The sequence below is a fragment of the Lissotriton helveticus genome, chromosome 2_1 (assembly GCF_964261635.1).
Source record: "Lissotriton helveticus chromosome 2_1, aLisHel1.1, whole genome shotgun sequence".
Taxonomy (NCBI): Eukaryota; Metazoa; Chordata; class Amphibia; order Caudata; family Salamandridae; genus Lissotriton; species Lissotriton helveticus.
The window spans coordinates 1110212364-1110233045 of NC_136059.1; the positions used below are offsets into that span (position 1 = coordinate 1110212364).

The following is a 20682-nucleotide window of genomic DNA, read 5'->3' on the forward strand; positions in this document are numbered from 1 at the left end:
TAGCCCCTGAGTCTATCATGTCCAGCCCTCTAGTTTGCCCAATAAAACCCTCCCTAAAATCTTAACCGTACTCTCCAAGAGTGAAATTGGCCGATAACAATGGGGCTGACTTGTATCCCCCTTTTTAAAGATAGGAATGATGATAGCATCTTCCCATGTTTTGACCAAGGGGCCAGTGATTACACTTTTTAGGACATGAGTTACAAGAGGTGCCCAGAACTGTAGAAAAGATTTTAAAATGTCTAAAGGAATCCTATCAAGTGCTGGAGCTTTCTCAGAGGGACTATTATCTATTGCTTAAATAACATCAGCAACCTTGATGGATCTACTCAATTACAGGCTAGCAATAGAATCGCAGATAGCTATGCCATCAGTGCCTTGTGTAAGTGTCGGTACCATTGGACCAATTATATTTGAGAAGTGGGTCACCCAAGAACTGCTTGAAACAACACTTGACTTTAGGAAGAGTCTCGCCAAGAAGAGTCTGAGAGTTTACTATTTGCCAGAAGGATCGAGAGTTTTAGCTCATTTACAGCTCTTAACTCTTCCCAAGTCGTTTCCATTATTTCTGTCTTTTTTTTTAAAACTGCTTCTTTATAGGATTTTCTAGCCATGGTTTCTCCCAATTTGTCACTTGGACATTTGGCCAGCTTTAAAAGCTTGTGGGCTTTAGAACAGGTACTATCAAACCATCTTGGGCTAATACGATTTTTTCCAGCTCTTTTAGTCAGTTTATCTGCAATATACTTTTTGAGGGAGATAAAAGCTTGGATTACATCGCATGGTTTGGAGTCCTCGTGCAAGATCAGATTCTCCGTCTGATTGTGTGTGAATAGATCTCTGTGAAAGGCTTCCTTATCTATCTTTGTCCATCTAACACTTACACCTTTATTTTTTGAATATTTAATTTGGTGTAGAGGAATTCTGTGAGCATCCTTGGGTAAAAAATAAATTAAGATACAGTGTCAGTGGGTTGGGGTCGCTTATGTATGAGGCCATAACAGAGAAAACAAAGCCAAAATACTCAGTTAAAAATCGTGGTCATAACCCGTCGGAAGGAAGATTCGGATGTCGGAACACCAGCGCCATGCATTACTCTTATCCCTAGATGTTAGCGGCACTCAGTAAAGAAGAAAAAGTGCTTTAAGGAGCACGGTTCACCAAGAACGAGTCGAAACAAGATGGCGACCAGGAAAAGTGAAACTGACCAAAGGAAAGTCGCGCTATACGGAATGGAACCCCGCTAATAGGTCGTGCTGCAGGCACGGACAACAGTGACCCACAAGCCCCACAGTACCCGACAACAGGTCAGGATCTGGGGAGACTGAACATGACGGGGGGAGCACGAGCCATCGACCCTGCGAAGCGCAGTAAAGCGCATGCCCAGCGCGGAAAGACTGTCGATGGGAGCGGGGTGTGTGCTGGCGGCCGAGTAAAAGCTTAAAAGTTAAAGAGGCACCCAGGACTGCTTATTGAACTGTTGAAAAACGGGCTTGCTACGAGCTAAATCGCCCTAATGCCAGAGAAAGCGAAACCGAAACTAGAGCGTTCCGCCCCACCCACTCACTAGAGCGCGCACAGACATACATTGCTAGCGATAAAAAGGGCGACTAGGCCCACAATACCATCGTGCCCACCGGACAATCGGGACGTAGCGCCCTAAGGCCCAGCACACCTCTGAGGAGATGGACACCACTAGACACCGCTAACTGGACGAAACCCGCACTAAGGCGAGAAGTGGAGCGGTGTGAGGGGGGAAGTGAAGACAAGATGGTGCCACCAAGAAGGGAACTGTCCTGAGCCCAGATGAGCTAACGCTGAAAAGAGGAAGCACAAATCTCGCGCGCATCCTCCCAAAAGACACAACATCGGAAAAGGGGGGAGCGCACAGAAAGGGCAATGAGCGAGTGTGGGGGCAAAATAACGAATGGTTGTTGCGCAAGGAAGCCACCTGAAATAAGGGAAACAACCAAATTAGTCAATGCAAGGCAGACTGAACCACAAAGAAGAAACAAAACACAAAAGTGAGAAGCTCACACACAGAGCACTAGCAAGGGCGATCTAGGGCCACACCCAATACAACAAAGCTAGAGGGGAGCTGCAACGGATGTTTATCGAGCGCATGTGGAGGAAGCAAGCAGGCAGCACTCAGCAGCCAGGGGAGGCAAGACACAATAGAAGAAGATTGGGGTGAAAACCAGCAATAAGCTCATTAGGAGGGACAGCCTCAGGGCCACAAGACCGAAAGCGCACACACACAGCTACCTACACAGCACCCCAAGCCAGACAGTGCTAAAGACTGCGTGCTACACAGAACAGCGGGCAACCGAAAGCGAAGGAACTAGTCATCGACATCCCGCCCTCACAAGAACTGTGCGACTCACTAGCCATCTTCTTCCACTGCAAGATCACTGCCATCCAAGACAGCTTCAACACCACAACCGCCCGACTACACCAGACTCCACCGCCCTGCGAACACCACCAGCCCCATCCGCCTGACCTCCTGGTCCAACGTCAACAAGGACGAGACACGCAAGGTCATGAACTCTATCCACTCAGGATCTCCGTCAGACCTGTGGCCACACCACGTAGTCAACAAAGCAGACGCAGCCATCGCACCCCAACTACGGAAGGTCATCAACATGTTATGTTATGTTATATGGGGTTTTATAGCGCGCGCAATTACTACTAGAGTATCCTGGCGCGAAGTGAAGTACTCAAGGCCAGATGATATAGAAGAAGAGCAGAGCTTAGAATGCTAATTTAAACAGATGAGTCTTAAGTGCTTTTTTGAAAAGTAGGTAATGTGGGTTAGAGCGGAGGGCCAGGGGAAGAGAGTTCCAGGCAGAGGCGGGCCAGGGGAAGAGAGTTCCAGGCAGAGGCAGCTTTAACACAAATGGACTGGCCTCCTAACGGCAGCGCTGAAAGCGTGGAACCACCAGCTGATATTGGGTGGCGGAGCGCAGAGGCCGATTAGGACGGTAGAAGGAGAAGCGTTTCCTCAGAAACAGCGACATTCCCGGAAAGCTGGAAGCAGGCCTAAATCAACGCCCTCCTCAAGAAGCCCAAGGCGGACCCCAAGGACCTCAAGAACTCCAGGCCGATCTCCCTACCCCTGTTCCCGGCAAAAGGCATCGAGAAAATCGTCAACAGGGCAACTGGTCCGCCACCTGGAAGACAACATCTTGGACCCGTCCCAGTCCAGATTCAGACGAACCCGCAGCACCGAGACAGCCCTCATAGCCGCCACAGATGACATCAGGCACCAACTAGACAAAGGCGTAACATCAGCCCTCATCCTCCTGGACCTGTTGGCCGCCTTCGACACGGTCTGCCATTGCACTCTAAAGACACGCCTCCTAGAAGATGGAATCCAAGAGAAGGCCCTTGACTGGACTACGTCCTTCCTCTCCGGCAGAACCCAGAGTGTCCGCCTCCCACCCTTCCGATCCGAAGCCACCTACATCATCTGCGGTGTCCCCCAGGGCTCATCCCTCAGCCCGACGCTGTTCAACATCTACATGGCTCCCCTCGCACAAGTGGCCCGCCAGCACGACCTCAACATCATCTCCTATGCCGAGGACACCCAGCTCATCCTCTCCCTCACCAAGGACCCTCACACCACCAAAACCAACCTCCACGAAGGAATGAAGACCATCGCTGACTGGATGAGGAGCAGCCGTCTGAAGCTGAACTTGGACAAAACGGAGGTACTCATCCTCAGACCCACCCCCTCAGCCTGGGACGACTCCTGGTGGCCGACCACACTGGGAACAGCACCAACACCTACCGACCAGGCACGCAACCTAGGATTCATCCTCGACTCCTCTCTCTCAATGGCTAAGCAGGTTAGCGCTGTCTCCTCCTCCTGCTACAACATGCTCCGCAGGATCTACAAGTGGATCCCGACCGAAACAAGAAGAACGGTGACACAGGCCCTCGTCAGCAACAGACTGGACTACGACAACGCACTCTACGCAGGAATCCCAGCCAAACCCCTACGACGAGTACAACGCATCCAAAACGCCTCTGCCCGACTGATCGTCAACGTCCCCGCTGCCGCCACATCACCCCCCACCTGAGAGACCTACACTGGCTCCCCATCGACAAGAGGATCACCTTCAAGCTCCTCACCCACGTACGCAAAGCCCTCCAAAGCACTCCACAACGCCGGACCAGCCTACCTTAACAGCAGACTCAGCTTCCACACCCCCACCCGTGAGCTCTACTCCGCCAGTCTCGCCCTCGCCGCTGTCCCCCGCATCCAACGAACGACCTCCGGTGGCAGAACCTTCTCCTACCTCGCCGCCAAGACCTGGAACACCCTTCCTACCCACATACGGCAGACTCAAGACCTACTTGCCTTCAGAAGACTCCTCAAGACCTGGCTCTTCGAGCAGTAGCAGCACCCCCTCCCCTCAGCGCCTTGAGACCTTCACGGGTAAGTAGCGGCTCTACAAGTACTCTGATTGATTGATTGATTGAGTCAAGCACCACCTACAGAGGGGGCAGAGAGTTCCTGGCAAAGCGTGAAGGAAACAATAAGAGTACAAGCTGAGCAAAGATATAAGGCCACTGCGGAAGCTTGCGGAAACAAAGCCACAAGAATTATCGTTCACACTCTCCCTCAGAGCCGGCCATGCAAAAACGGGATCCTAACAAACTAACAACAAGAAGGAGCAACGAACCTCACATACAAAGGGGTTATAGGGAGAGGAGTGAGGGCAGAGGAGATCCTAATAAAGGAACACACTATAGAGCCAAAAGAACAAGGAAGATAAAGTAAACAAGCAAGGCAGGACAGGTAACATGGCTGACAGAGAAATGAGGCTACATCAGCAACAACTTAAGAAGAGCAAAAGTGAGCCAGTAGGGGGGGCAAGGGGAGGGGGTAGCCGCACTAGTATATCTCAGGTATCTGTTCTCTTTATTTTCCAATCTTTTCTTCTTTCCACACCTTTTATATCACAGCATACGTCAACTATCAAACCATGCAAATCACTGCATATTGGAAGGGGGCCACATAGCCTTCAATGTTGGGCACACTGAACACAACGCACCAGATGGCTAATAACAAAACTCTCACCCTGTCAACAGACCTCAATATAGTATCAGTCAAGGGCCTAAACCACCCAATTAAACGCTGGAAAATAGTTGATTACCTTGCAAAGTCCAAAGGCAACTTAATATCCTACAGGAAACCAATTTAGATGAGAAAGATGCCAAACTACACAGAGCAAACTGGAAGCGCAGCTTGTATGCTCACCAGCAGACAAAAAGAAGCGAGGGGTCCTGACCCTGGTATCCAAGAGATCGAAGATCTCGATAGACTCCCACGACAAGGAGCGCAGACTACTAATAACGAACCTGACAAGTGGGGAGTAACGGTTCCACGTTGCGAACATATATGGCCGTAATACTGACGACCAAACATTCTGGGCTGAAGTGACAGTCACACTAGAAAAAACTACCGCAAGACGGACTCACGATTGTAACAGGGGACTTCAACATCCCACTAGATCACATAATAGACAGACAGTCCTCTTGCCAATACCACCCCACTAACTCCCACGACGCACTTCAGAACATCTGCACCAAATTCAACCTCAAAGATGCATGGAGACTACAACACCCTGATACTAAAGACTACACCTTTTACTCCAACCCACATAACTACATTCTTATCTCGGGGTAACACACACACTTGATAGAAGACTCCGAAATTGCACCACAACTAGTCTCAGACCACTCAGCCATTAGCCTAAAACTAAGTGGCTGTCACAACAAAGCGGTCCCAAGAAGGTGGCACTTTAACAATGAAATTAGTTCAGACCCAGGAAACAAAAAAGAAATTGAGGAAGCGATAGCGGACTACCTAACACATAACGATACCCCAGAGACTAGCGTTTTTACACTGTGGGAGGCCTTAAAAGCAACAACCAGGGGTAAATTAATTGGAATTAAGGCTAGAATAAACAAAAAAAACCTGAGAATAAATCACTGGAGGAAGAGATAAAACAGCTAGAACTCGACCATGTAAAAGCAACAAATGACAACGCACTACTAACCAAACTAAAACAGCACAAGTATGAGTACAATAAAATCTTGAGCGAAAGGGCAGGACTGTGGTTCAGCAATTGCAAAGCACTTAACCTGTGTGAAGCAAACAGAGCTGGTAAACGATTGGCATCATACTTGAAACACAAACGCAACCAAGTATTGATCACATCAATCACAGACTCGAACAATAAAACACACACAAGACACAAAGAAATCCTCAGTACATTTCAGGAGTTTTACTTAGAACTATTCAAGTCAGAGCAGACACTTAACCGAGAAGAATGCACTAGATACCTAGACAGATAAGGGCTCCCAAAGTTACACTACGCAGACACCGCAAGGCTAGGTCAGGAAATCAATTGCGCAGAAATCGAATAGTCAATCAAGTCACTACAAAAAAATAAGGCACCTGGGCCAGACAGTTACACTGCCGATCTCTATAAGACCTTTCTAACTCAACTAACCCCAACCATGAAAAGAGTCTTCAACCAGGCTGCATCTACAGGGGTAGTACCACAATCCATGACAGAGGCGACTATAATAGTCATTACAAAGGAGGGCAAGGACCACCAATTACCCAAAACTTCCAGCCCATATCCCTCACCAATGTGGACTGCAAAATATACTTCAAAACCCTGGCGGTCAGACTAAACACGGTCCTACCCAAATTAATAAGTAAAGCCCAAGTCGGATTCATGCGAAATCGTATGTCCAGAGACAATACACGGCTTCGCTGCCATATACTAGAACAAATCTCCACGAACCCAGAACCGGCAGTAGCTATTACACTGGACGCAGAGAAGGCCTTCGATAAGGTCTCCTGGGCTTTCCTAGAGCAATGCATGCAGGCCTTTGACCTAGGGGAGGATTATATTCGGACGACCACGGCCCTGTACAAAACCCCTTCAGCCTGCATCACGGTAAACGGTTCACTCTCTGAACCCTTCAGACTCCAGCAAGGAACCAGACAAGGAGGCCCACTCACGCCGCCACTCTTCCTTGTGGCCCTCGAACCCCTCATACAAGACATAACACTAAATGACACCATAAAAGGGGTTGATATCAAGGGGTCCGTGGTAAAACTGGCCGCTTATGCTGATGACAAATTGATAATAACAGATCAACCAAAGCCCTCGATAAAGGCTCTGATCTCCATAATTATCAGGGTACAAACTTAATAATGAAAAATCTGAATGTAAACCATTAACTGCAGTTGTAGCAGACTTGGCCCTGCTGCAATGGGCCCTTAGTCCTTCTGGAAGTTGTTTACTGCCTTTTCTTTCTTTCCTCTAGAGACCCCCACAAAAGCTGATCATCTGCCTGATGGGTTTTGGTGTGATGGATGCAAAAGCTTAATGCTCTTTTGGGGTCAAGTCGAACAAGTTACTTACCTTCGGTAACGATATATCTGTAAGAAACAGTAGTTAGTATTAGATTCCTTACCTTAGAATATCCCCAGGCGTCAGTCTGGATCCGGAAACTTTTGCGTAGCAGTACCCCTGCGCGTCGGTAGGCGTCGTCTGCAGGCGTCCCCTGCGGCTCCGCGTCCGTCGTCGGCGTCGTGCGCCGTGATGACGTCGCTGGAGTATATAGACGCCGCCTCCGCGCGCTGACGTCAGTTCTTTGCACACAGCTTTTCCGCGCCAGAACACACAGAGCCATGTGAGAACCAACACTGGTGCCATTTGAAACTAGGGCCCTGAAAGGGATGTCCCTAACCCTAGGTATCAGTTCGCAGAACGGGGAGGATGGGTGGGGCGGTAAGGAATCTAATACTAACTACTGTTTCTTACAGATATATCGTTACCGAAGGTAAGTAACTTGTTCATCTGAAAGAAACAGGTTAGTATTAGATTCCTTACCTTAGAATAGATACCCCAGCAATACCAACCCCGGTGTTGGGTCTGCGAACCAATACAATCCTACACCAGAAAGTCCTGGAGGACCGAACGGCCAAAGAAGCCATCCCTCCGGACTTGACTGTCCAGGCAGTAGTGCCTCGCAAAGGTGTGCAGCGAGGCCCACGTAGCCGCCTGGCAAATGTCCTGCAAAGGGACTCCCCGGCCCAGGGCAGTAGTAGCCGCCGTGGCCCGAGTGGAATGGGCTCTCAGCCCAACAGGAGGCTCCTTCCGAGCCAAAGAGTAGCACGCTTTGATGCACAGAACGACCCACCGAGAGATGGTCCGTTTATGTACCGCCCGTCCCTTCTTCGCACCCACGTAGCCAACAAACAGTTGGTCATCCACCCGGAACTGGCGTGTGCGATCCATATAAAATGAAAGCGCACGTTTTGGGTCCAGAAGATGGAGCCGCTCTTCATCCTTTGAAGGATGCAGAGGCGGGAAGAAGGAGGGGAGGGTGATGGACTGCCCGATGTGAAAAGCAGAGACCACTTTGGGCAGGAAAGAAGGTCTAGTCCTGAGAACCACCTTGTCTGGATGAATGGACAGGAAAGGAGGTTTGACAGAAAGAGCCTGGAGCTCACTCACTCTCCTGGCAGAGGTGATGGCAACCAGGAAGGCCGTCTTTAAAGTCAGGAGACGGAGAGGACAGGAATGAAGTGGCTCAAAGGGAGCGCACATCAAGAAAGTCAGAACCAGGTTCAAGTCCCACTGAGGCATCACGAACGGAACAGGTGGATACATGTGCGTGATGCCCTTCAAGAATCTTGTCACAATAGGGGACTTGAACAAAGAAGGTTGATCAGGCAGCCTCAGAAAGGCCGAAAGGGCAGAAAGGTAGCCCTTGATAGTGCCCAGAGCAGAGCCCTGCTGGGCAAGAGAGAGAAGAAAGAGGAGAACCTCGGAAAGAGGGGCAGAGAGAGGGTCCACAGCCTTTGCTGTGCACCATGCCACAAATCTGTTCCACCGGCAGGCGTATATCGACTTTGTGGAGGGACACCTGGCTGCCAGAATCACATCACAAACTTCAGGAGGCAAGTCAAATGACCTCAACTGTCGCCGCTCAATCTCCACGCATGGAGGTGGAGACTGGACAGGTTCGGGTGGAGGACCGTCCCCTGCTGCTGCGACAGAAGGTCCTCCTGAAGGGGCAGGCGGATCGAGGGACCGACTGACATGCTGAGTAGCTCGGGATACCAGTACCTTCGAGCCCAGTCCGGAGCCACAAGGATAACTTGGGCCCGGTCACGCCTGATCTTCTTCAGCACTCTGGGCAGAAGTGGTATAGGCGGAAAGGCGTACAATAGACCGCAACTCCACTCGCGCCGAAAGGTGTCGCCGAGCGAGTGCCGTCTTGGAAACTCCAACGCGCAGAACTGATGACATTGCGCGTTCTCTTCTGTGGCGAATAGATCTAACCAAGGCTCTCCCCATTGCAGAAAGAGGCCTTTCGCCACGTCCGAGTTCAGACGCCATTCGTGATCCTCCGAGCACCGACGGCTGAGTTCGTCCGCCCTGGCGTTCAGAGAACCTGCCAGGTGTTGAACCGTCAGAGTCACACCCTGACGTTCCAGCCATTGCCAGAGACGCAGAGCCTCCTGGCAAAGGGTCCACGACCCCACTCCGCCCTGCTTGTTGCAGTACCACATGGCGGTGGTGTTGTCCGTGAACACCTTCACTACACTCCCGTTGACAAAGGGGAGGAATGCCTTCAGTGCTAGGCGAATCGCCCGCAGCTCCAACAGGTTGATATGGAGCCGGGACTCCGCCGGAGACCAGATGCCTCTGATCTCCGCCTCTCCCAAGTGGCCTCCCCAGCCCTGGAGGGACGCGTCCGTCACAACTACGTGCTCCGGTTGGGGAAGGGAGAGGGATCTGCCTCTGACCCAATCGCGGTCCGTAAGCCACCACTGCAACTGTCTCGCAGTGCCCTCCGAGATCAGGACATGGTCGGATAGGTTGCCTTGATGCTGGGCCCACTGAAACTTCAGGTCCCACTGCAGAGCCCGCATCTGCCATCGGGCGTGATGCACCAGAAGGATGCAGGAAGCCATCAGCCCCAGCAGCCGCAGCGTCAACCTGACCGAAACCCGGGATAACGGCTGAAAGATGGGAATCAAAGCCTGTATATCCCGGACCCGCCGTTCCGGAGGATAAACCCGAAACTGCGCCGAGTCGAGAACCGCTCCGATGAAAAGGAGCTTTTGAGAGGGACACAGGTGTGATTTCGGCACATTGATGGAAAACCCCACCTCATGCAGGAGGTCTGCCGTCATCTGAAGGTGGTGGACGACTGTCTGGGGCGAGCCCGCCTTCAACAACCAGTCGTCGAGGTAGGGGAAGACTAAAACCCCTAACCGGCGCAGATGAGCTGCGACCACCGCCATCACTTTCGTGAACACCCGTGGGGCGCTGGTAAGGCCGAATGTTAAAGTTTCTCCTCCTCTTCTGGAGGATGAAGCGTAGCAAAGAAAGTTGGAAGGTGTGGACTGCACAACGTGAAAAGTCATTATGATCTTTAGAAAAAAGGCTGCCCTGATCCTTAAAACCACTTTCCCTGGAAAAAGGTGGTGCAAGATGGCTGTGCTGAGAAAGCCCGGAGTGTACTCACACAATGAACTGAAGTTATTGCAACTGGGAATACAATTTTCAGCATCAGGAAATCAAATGGAGATCCCACTGTGGCATCACAAATGGTTTGGGGAGAAACATAGGTGTCAAACCTTTTAAAGTCCACATCATAACAGCTGATTTGAACAAGGACTACTGGTCCAGCAAACACAAAAATGCCGAATGGGCAACAAATAACGTTTCGTGTGCCCACTGTGAGTCCTTGCTGTGCCAAAGATGAAACAAACAAAACAATTGACAGTTTGGCCTGTAGAGCGTTGTATTACAGGTGGCACAGCTTGCCACAAACTTGTCCGAGCGCTCAGCGTAGACAAACTTTGTAGAGTGATGCCTGGCTGAAAGGTTGACATCCACAACTTTGGGAGGAAGATCAAACGCTGTCAACTGATGACACACAATGTCAATACAAAAGGGTGCAGACTGCACAGGTTCGGGTCCAAGACCGTGCCCTGCTGCTGTAAAAGATGTTTAGAGTGTTTACACTCAAGTTACCCAATATATAGCCACAACGATAACTTAGTCCCTGTCGTTCCAGATCTTCTTCAGAATTCAGGAGAGGCAGTGTCAGAAATGTGTACATGAGTACCATGCTCCACTATACCTGGAATTCATTTCAGAGAGAGAGCCTTGTTTCACATGGTGTGTTCTCGATGGTGGCAAAATGATCTAGCCAGGGTACTCCTCAATGCTGGAAGAAGTCCTGTGCCACAACTGGATGTAAACACCATCGGTTATTCACCAGGCACCGCTTGTGAAGTTAGTCCATCAAGGTGTTCAAAGGTACTGCCACATGGTTCACGACCTGGGAAATGCCCTGGCGCTCCAACCAGCCCAGAGACGAAGTTCCTCTTAACACAAGACCCAGGACCCCACCCATCCTTGCTAGTTGCAGTACCACATAGTAATGGTGTTGTCTGAGAGAACCTGAACCAGCCTCCCTCTGATGGACAATCATCCAGGCTTTCAGTGCCAGGTGAATGGCCTTCAACTCTAACAGGTTGGTGTGTAGATAGATCTCCGTTGGAGGTCATAGACCTCTGATTGCCACCACTCCGAGTTGACCTCCTAATCCCAGTAAATGATTCAGTCAGCACTGTCACCTCTGGATGGGTAGGGAGAGGGGTCTGTTGCTCATCGGCTTGCAATTGAGCACGTCTTTGCAGGCCTTTGCAATCATGCCCGAAACATAGATGTAATCCAACAGGTTTCTATGGTGCTGGACCCACTGAGACTTCAGGTTCCACTGCAGTCTTAACTTCCATAGATGGCACAGGAACATCTCTAATATCTCTTATATAGGAGCTCTGTTGTGTAATTGGGGAAGGAGGAGAACAGAACCCTGTATCCAGGAAAGTATCCAAAACACCGCTCTCTTGCAAGTCCATGTTCAGATGGTCATCATTATCATAGAGTGTGGAAAAATCTTTCCCATCATCTCCATTAACATCTTCAAACACTGGTTGCCTCTGATTAGAGTAGGAACTAAAAAGTTGTTGGAGCCAGGAGCTTCTGCTCCAAGACTCTGTCTGGGCTGGATTAAACTGGGACTGGGTATATTGGTATGGTTCAGGATGTGGCCTTGGTCGGGGGAAGAGTTGAATTTGGCTTGAAGTCCAGACATGACTATTGAGATGGGATCTTCCTCTGGTGTCAACGTCATAGAAAATGACATGGATTTTGGCATCTAGTGGGAGTTGGCCCTGAAGTCAGAGCAGAACCGAAGATTGGTTCAGGAGGCACAGACAGCACAGAGGGCAGATTCGCTGGCAGTAATCAGACTGGAGGCCTCCATGGATCATTGGCGTTCGAAGGCGTGCCAGAGGGCGACACTGATGGTTAAGGAAACTGGGGGTACACAGGGATCAGTTGCAGGATTACCTCCTCAGCAGGGGACTGGGAGGGAGACCAAGAGACGCCCTGATGTCCTTATAACTTCCTGGTAGAGAGTATCGGGCTAGGACCAGTCCTGCATAGGCTTCTTGTGCTCCCGCTTTGACATACCGGAAGAAGGAATACGAAGAGGACCTGACCTTGAATTCAAATTTGAGAAGGATTCTGAGACTTCTTTTGGTGTTTGCCAACATACAGCTTCGCTTTACTTTATTGGATTGAATTCGGGCACACTCTTTTCAGGACTCTGCAGTCGTACCCCGCACCCAAACACCAGAGGTATGACACCAACACCGGTAGTATCTTTTTTTTCTGCACATTTTCAACCAGGTGTATTAGTCTTCTGGTATTGTCATGTGAGGACGTACTTGTTTGCGTATACCCATCTGTTTGCATTAACAATTGCATATTCTTTTTATGCCTGCTAACTAAAACTAAAGCCTTTGAAATATTGCATGTTTACACACATTGTAAATGCAAAGCCATTTTGTTATCTATGTTGTACAGTGAACATTTAGTTTAACTGTTCTAGTAAGTTGACCACATTCTGAAGCAAGCACAAAGAAGTGAGAACTGCAGATTTAGTTAAGTCAGCCTTTTCACCCTAGCTTACTGTATCCCTCATGAAAGTCTTCTTGCATTCTTCCCAAGAGAAGAGCACTGCAACTGCTTGCTAGTGTCTATAAGTAGTTTCAGCTATATCACATGTTCTTTCCTACTGAGGGGGAGAAGAAAGTGAATAAATGTAGAGCCAAAATGTAAAGATTTTAGCATTACAAGCTCCAACTGATCATGGGGCAATTCTCGGGTCCACTGAAGTGGCAATTTGGCCTTATAATACTTTTATGCTTGCTGGGTATTTTTGAGTTAGGCTTCTATGATCTTACCTGAGTATCTGTTTTCTTTCACACATGGTTCATTCAGTCTTGAAGTGACAAATCCAGATTGGTCTGACTGTATCAGGACTGGTAATATTTTAACCAATCCATGCGGCAAATTTGTTTGATTAGATTCTCGTGTACATATTTAGGAGCACTATTGGTGTGTATGAAAAGCACCTGGTTTGGCGATGATTGTTATAATGGTTTCTCCCATCATAGGAGCCACTTTCTTTTACTTTACTATGTGGTTTAAACGTTTTTCCAGATGGAGAATGCATTTGGTGGTATATGTTTTATAAAAACAGCTTGTGAAGATGTCTGGTCCAAGGGCCTTTTTTCCTTTTAGGTTTTTAATGGTTTGAACATTTCTTCTTGACTTATCGGCCCCTTGCTGCTTCTCACTTAATATAAAAGTCTCTTCCAGGACTGCTGACATTTGTCTGCAATGCTGCCTGTTTCCACTGCCTGGTGGCAGCAGTGTGTTCTGTTTTTCTGAGTCTCAGTGGCTGCGCCTTCACAGGGGTGCTACAGTCATCTTCTTAGATTGCTCAAGGTGAGAACAAAGAGGTCTGCATCTGTTAAAATCAGACTTCAAGAGACACCACAGGGACCTGGCATGACATTCTTTTACTTCTTCAGAAGTGGCTATGCACATCTGAAATTGTATTTTCCTTTCTCAGCACCATTAGGATATGGGAATTGTGAGGCGGACAGAGAGCGGCACTGAGGTGTGTCCGTCTAGTTCACTATTTTGGCGCCCTTCTTGATAGCTTATTTTAATGGGCTAATCCTTGCAATTTTACTTTGTGTTATTCAGCTAATATTTTTACTCAACTGGAATCAAAATGTCATTACGTGGGCCACTGTACTTTTCTGCATGTGTTATTAAAAGGCAAAGCTCTATAAAGCAGAATATCAGCTAGTGACAGCTTCTAACAACAATGATGAAATATGTGAGAAAATAAAATTTTAAATGAAGAAAAGGCCAAAGAAAAGATATAGTCAGACATCAATGGGCTAAGAACTCCAAGCAGGCAATCATTTCTACACAGGATAACTAGCATACGTTCTTAAAAAAAACAGTAACAAATGCTAGAGATGTGGATGCCAGGTCTGTTTGTCAAGAGGAGGTAGCAAAACAGGCTGATTTGACAGCCCTACTGGTTCATACACGCCTTTGAACCTTTACTGTAACAACTCTTTAAGATGATCTAATGAACCAATGAAATATCAGTAAAATGTAATGATTGCACTATTCAGCACCCATGACAAATTCTGCTGAGGCCCTTGATGTAACAGAGAGCCAAACCTGGTCTTTTAAATGTGCCAGGCCATGCAGGTGTGGGATTTACAGAATCCATGCTTTCATTACCAAACATCCTGAATTTCAATTGCTATCACTTACCAGTCTGTAGTGGCCCAGTTCTCTACTGCTTGTAAACCACTCTTAATGTTCTGAAGCATCTCAGCAGCAAGTTCAGGAGACTGCATCAAGTTCAAAACCTGAACAATTACAGAGGATTCTCGGAGAATCAAGCCGATCATGACACACCATTCCAGGCACCCGGCTTCCATAAATATGTGCAGCAAATATCTACATAAAGACAACATAGTACAATAAGGCTATGGCAACATTTTATATTGTATACATAATTTTTAGTACTGACTAAACCATAAAATCCTCAACAATAATTTATATATGTCAGGCTGGCTTGCCATAGTTCAGTCTTGATATTTCATCACCACATGAAGTGCCTGCACTACTAAAAACATCTATGTGAGAACAAAAGAAACTACAACTTAAACACTTATTAAACATTTCTGCCGGCTGGTCTTTTCAACCACTTACCTTTTTCTCCAGGATAAGCTCTTTTCTAGTTTATTCCGAATGCTTTAACCACCCCAAGTTGAGAGGGTACCCCTTCTTGGAGAGTTATTTAACTTATTTACCTAACACACCCTTTTATTTAATCGTCGTGTGCACACAAAAAAAAAAGATTATTTTTAATGGGACGAAGCTCGTAGATTTGTTTCAGAGTGGCTTGCTTACTAGGTTAGCCTAACAAGCTGTCCTTCGGTCCTTCAATTTCAAGTCACACAAGAGAGATGCCTGAATAAAAGTATTTACAATGTGGTCCTGCATGAAGACTTGAGGTTCTATCCCTAGCTCCTTGACCAAATATAATTGCTACCTTAGCACCTTTAGCACTAGGAAACTTGGGAGTCATTTCCTCACACTGATAGCTTTGTTAGTTTATGGTCTAAATATTGCTATATCTCTGCCCCCACACAGTATCTCTGATCCTCTCCCTTCAATTTATTATATCAATTTATTTTAGGAGACATATATATTCTAGAGACAGGGAACAATACTATTGCAGGTACCATTTAAAGAAGGTTGGAAAGGGTTTAAAGCACTGCTCAAGACTCCGCTGGCAAAACAGAGGCTGCTTTCCTAAATGCACGCATTAGCAATGTTTTGATTCAGAAAAGTCCAGCTGCTTTCTCTGGAATTTTCCTCTGAAGGACAAGAACGGTAGTGACGGATACAGATTTGGATCCAGTTGCTGAACTATGCAACCCAACTACATGGAAAGCACCCACTTGGGAACTGTCATCTACTCCCAGGTGGGGGTAAAACGAGGACAATGATTGTCCTTTGTTGAAAAGGTCTATTTAAAGCAATTCTTATTTACTGAAGATATATTGAGAGATCAGCTCATTAACCTGCCATATGTGAGGCGCACAATGCAAACAAGCAACTATACTACTTTTCATTCAAAGGGAAGAGAGGAGGGGTCTCTGAATCTACAAGACAAGCTGCAAACCAATTGCTAGAGGTAAGTAACAATTTCCAGTTGAAGCATGAGTTGTTGTAGATCACAAGCTATGCACTGAATGAATAGGAGACTCCCTTCCCCTTTCGGCTGAAGTTCACAAAAACAGTTGACGTTGCAGCAAATTAAGTCTTCAACACAGCTTCCCTGCTTGACTACAGCAAACAGTCCTCATGATAATGGCCCAAACTTCCTTTTCACCCAAAATGGTCTTCTGTATTTATGACAACTCTTCAAAGAGACGATTAAAAAGTATTTTACTCTTTTCTTCTAAAGTCTCCTTTCAGGAGTGAGTGATGTTCTTTTTTTCAGTTCCCAGGTTCTTTATTTTCGGACCATCACTGTCCCCTGCTACTCACAGCTCCAATAATAAGTATTAGCTCAGAAGAGGTGAAACGTGTCCCTATTCCAATGCCTCTCCTAAAATGTCCTTCCCCTTTCTAAATTAGAAAGTGATTCACTAATCTCTCTCAGGAAACTCATTTCTAAAAGTTTGTGGTGTGAAACTTTTTCCAAGTGGAGTGGGGAGGTCCAGGGTAGTTTATCAAAACTAGATTTATTTTCTTCAAACAGACCTTCCTTTCAAGAGGGTTTCAGTTGAATAACCTTTCGTACCACTAGAGTAGTTTTATTTTCCCTTCTCCTGTCATGCCGCTTTTATTTTCTATGACAGTCCTTCTGAGGTTTTTTGTCAAATTTCACCACAGCCATTGTGCTGGTGTACCTTTTTCCACTCTTTTTCCTTCCCAGTCATGCAGCTGGCTAGCCACGCCAGAATCGTGGTGTGAGCAAGGGCAATTATTCAAGGGCTCTTCTAGGACCACGTTCCTCGCCTGGCGCTTAGAATTGCCGGTCATTGTTACCTCCACTGCAGACAACTACTCGTGTAGCCCAATTTTCTTTGTTTTATACATCAGTTCCCCTCTGGGCGTCAATGTGTTTATTGGGAACGCCCCCTCCCACTCAGCACTCTCCCTGAAGACAGCATCCTTCTTCATAGTGCAAGAGTCCCCAAACAACAGCAAGAGTATCTCTTTTTATTTAATCTCCTTCTGTCGGTCCTCTGTTTCTCTTATTCCTAGACTGTCTTCTCTTTCTAATATTCTATTTTTTTCTGGACAGTCATTAACTCATATGGGAAAAGGAAGCCCCAGGAATATTTATCAGCATATATCTCTTTTTTTTTTTTTTTTTGAAATTTTTATTTGACAGGCAAGTCCAGGAGCATTGCAATTTTCATATACATACAGAAAATAATAATGTTCAATCGTTGGCGGGACAAATCAACATTCAGCAGAAAAGGGTACCTAAAAAGAAGAAGACTAATCGCAGTCAAATATAAATATAAATGCTTAACAAGATCAGAAATGTCATCCAGAACACAGAAATTCCATTAAACAAATCCAAGTAAGATTTACGAGAAGTTATCCCATTATTTTTCAAATTTGATAGTTGCTTTTAAGCTTCTACCCTTCGCCAGTGCCTTTTCCATAGTATAAATTTCATGTAGAAGGTTCCACCACTCGATCGTATGAGGTGGGTTCTGTGAAATCCAAGCCCTAGCTACCACCAATCTGGCGCAAGACAAAGCTATACTTAACCAACTCCTATTTATAATACCCGTAGGGTATATAGAAAGTAGTACCAGAGATGCAGTAATTGAGGTATTGATTAGTTGCTTTTGAAGTAAGACATTTTCAATTTCTAACCAATATTTAGCTAGCAAAGGGCATGCGTAGATCATATGTATGAGGTCTGCTGCCACCTGACCAGATTTAGGACATTTTGTACGGGCACTGCTAGTAGCATTTTGTTTCCATTTGGATATTTTTAGTGGAGTATAATAAAGTTGGCTGACCGTCCTATAAAGTTGTAATTTCAGACTAGAGGAATGGACTACTTTATTAATATTATATAGTGCATCTGAGACATTCTGGGATGTCACTTTAATTCCCAAATCGTCAGACCATTTTGACGCCAATCTAGGGCAGTCATCTAATTTATTTAGGCGAAAGCATTTGTATCCCAGACTAATTAGTTTCTTTTTCGTGGAATAGAAACAGCTCCAAATAGCTGAGGTAGTTATTTGCTTCAGATTCATCTTACGGATCAAATAGTCCTTGATTTGTAAGTACTTGAATATCGTTACCTCCGGCAAGTTATACAAAGTTTGCAATGTTGTAAATGGTAAAAATCCATCTGTGCCATACAAATCTCCAAGCTTCTTAATTCCAAACTTGGCCCAGTCCCGCCCACTTTTATCACAAAAAATATCAGGAAGCCCCGGGTTATCCCAAAGTGGTAACTCGGTGTGAAAAAAAGAAGTATCGCACTGACGAAGGATCAAATTCCAAATACGTACCGCATCTCTCGCTGTCTTAAATTTTACGCGTTTAAAATAGTTTGGATCTTGCACTTTTGCCAGGAACTGCTTTGAGTTTGTGCCAAGCATGAACTGATAAAAAAAGTGTTGATTGCTAACAAACAAACTACGAAGCCGGCCTAAGAAAGATGCAACGAAATAAGCTTTAAAGTCCGGAAAATCCAGACCCCCTTTTTCAAGTGGTAGTTTTAAAATAGTCATAGACCTTCTGGCCTTCTTATAGCCCCAAATAAAACTGCTTAGAATTCCATCTAATTTTTTAAAGAATAGATTATTAACCCGAAAAGGAATGGAGCGAAAAAAGTATAAAAATTTCGGCAAAATGTTCATCTTGATCAGATTGATTCGGCCAAGTAGAGTAAGTGGAATCTTATGCCATTTTTTAAGCAGCGTGGTCACCTCTTTTAGTAAGGATTCATAGTTTAGTATATTTATTTCACTAAGCTTAGAGGAGATTTTTACCCCTAGGTAGACTGCGGATTTACAAAGTCCTGGCACTACGGAGTTAGCTTGGTAATTCATGATGACTTGTGTTTTATTGATGTTTAATTTATAACCTGAAAAGGGTCCAAAGTTATTAGCTTCCTCTGTTATTCCAAATAATGCATCCACCACATTAGTGGTGTAGATAGCTAAATCATCCGCATATGCTGTTATTTTGAGGATTTTATCTTTATGCTGCATTGGAACAATCTTTTCTTCCATTTGCAGGGCATTGATAAACGGCTCCATGGAGAGAGCAAAGAGCAGGGGTGAAAGCGGGCACCCCTGCCGAGTCCCCCTTAAAATCCCAAAAGTTGAAGAAAGTAATCCGGCATAGCTAATTTTAGCGTTAGGATTCCTATATAAAGCCTGTATACTTCTGAGGAATTGTCCCTTAATGCCAAACTGCTTCAAAACCGTCCACAGATAATCCCACCCCACTCGGTCAAACGCCTTTTCTGCGTCTAAAAGTATCATACCGAGTGGGGTGAGATTAGTAGCAGCCACATCAAAAGCTGTGATGGCCATGTTGACGTGGGTAGTAGTATCCCTTCCTACTACAAAGCCATGCTGTTGGTCATTTACCAAATATGGCATAAGGGGTGCCATTCGCATTGCTAGCAATTTGGAGTAGGCCTTGGCGTCGGCGTTTATCAAAGAAATTGGTCTGTAGGACCCACAGTCCGTAGGTGTTTTTTTTTTTTTAAAAGAACATGATTTTGGCAGTTTTCCAAGAATCCGGGGCCTTTCCTGTATCGCCAATTGAGTTGATCACTAAACACAACAAGCATTTACAATGCAATAGGTCTCGCAGCATTAAAGTTTGAGTTATTGGCATTGTGTATAACAATGCCAATAGTTATAACTTTCGCAAATGTGACACCTATTGCATTTGTACTGCAATATGTGTTGAGAGCGAGTGAGTGAGTCAGTGAGTGAGAATGAGTGGGCGAGTCAGTCAGTGAGTGAGAGAGTCAGTTAGTGAGTGAGAGAGAGTGGGTGAGTCGGTCAGTGAGAGTCTGGACAGTGAGTGAGTGAGTTACTGAGTGGGAGAGTCAGCCAGTGAGAGTCTGGTAGTGACAGTGAGTGAGTGATAGAGTTGGAGAGTCTGTCAGTTTGAGTGAGAGAATCAGTGCGAGTGAGAGAATCAGTGCGAGTGAGAGTCAGTGTGAGTGAGAGTCAGTGTGAGTAAGAGAGTTAGTGTGAGTGAGTCAGTGTCAAAGTGTTGCAACTAGTGAATTGTCAAAGTGTGACAACTGGAAGGAACAAGGCACGTTTATTTCAAACTTTTGACTCCTTCGAAATCCACTAGAGCAATAATAAAACATCACAAGATAAATACATTTTTACAAAAATAAATAAAATAGATGTGGTAACTAGGGAATTGTCCAAGTGTGGTAACAGACAACAGTAAATAGGGCTTAAAAACCTGCCTGTTGCTGTCGCACCGGTGGTCTATCCAGGGTTTGCAGCCACTACCCCTGACTACACCTCATTGACATCAAGGAGTACTTTATTTAATATACGACGTTGCCAAGCTCAATGAACATTATATATTGTGAATTATTGCATCGTGATAGCCTGCACATTTTTTTTATCTGTAGGCACCTGTGTAA

General features: G+C 46.2%; 1 protein-coding gene across 2 annotated transcripts in view; it reads right to left on the bottom strand.

Annotated features, from left to right (window-relative positions):
- The window catches only part of RIC1 (RIC1 partner of RAB6A GEF complex), an 882831-nt gene that overhangs the window by 2715 nt on the left and 859434 nt on the right, over positions 1 to 20682 (bottom strand). For both annotated transcript variants that reach the window (XM_078675923.1, XM_078675922.1), the window contains exon 25: positions 14769 to 14957. In XM_078675923.1, the coding sequence (XP_078532049.1) occupies positions 14769 to 14957 (189 nt within the window). The remainder of the gene's footprint in view (positions 1 to 14768; positions 14958 to 20682) is intronic.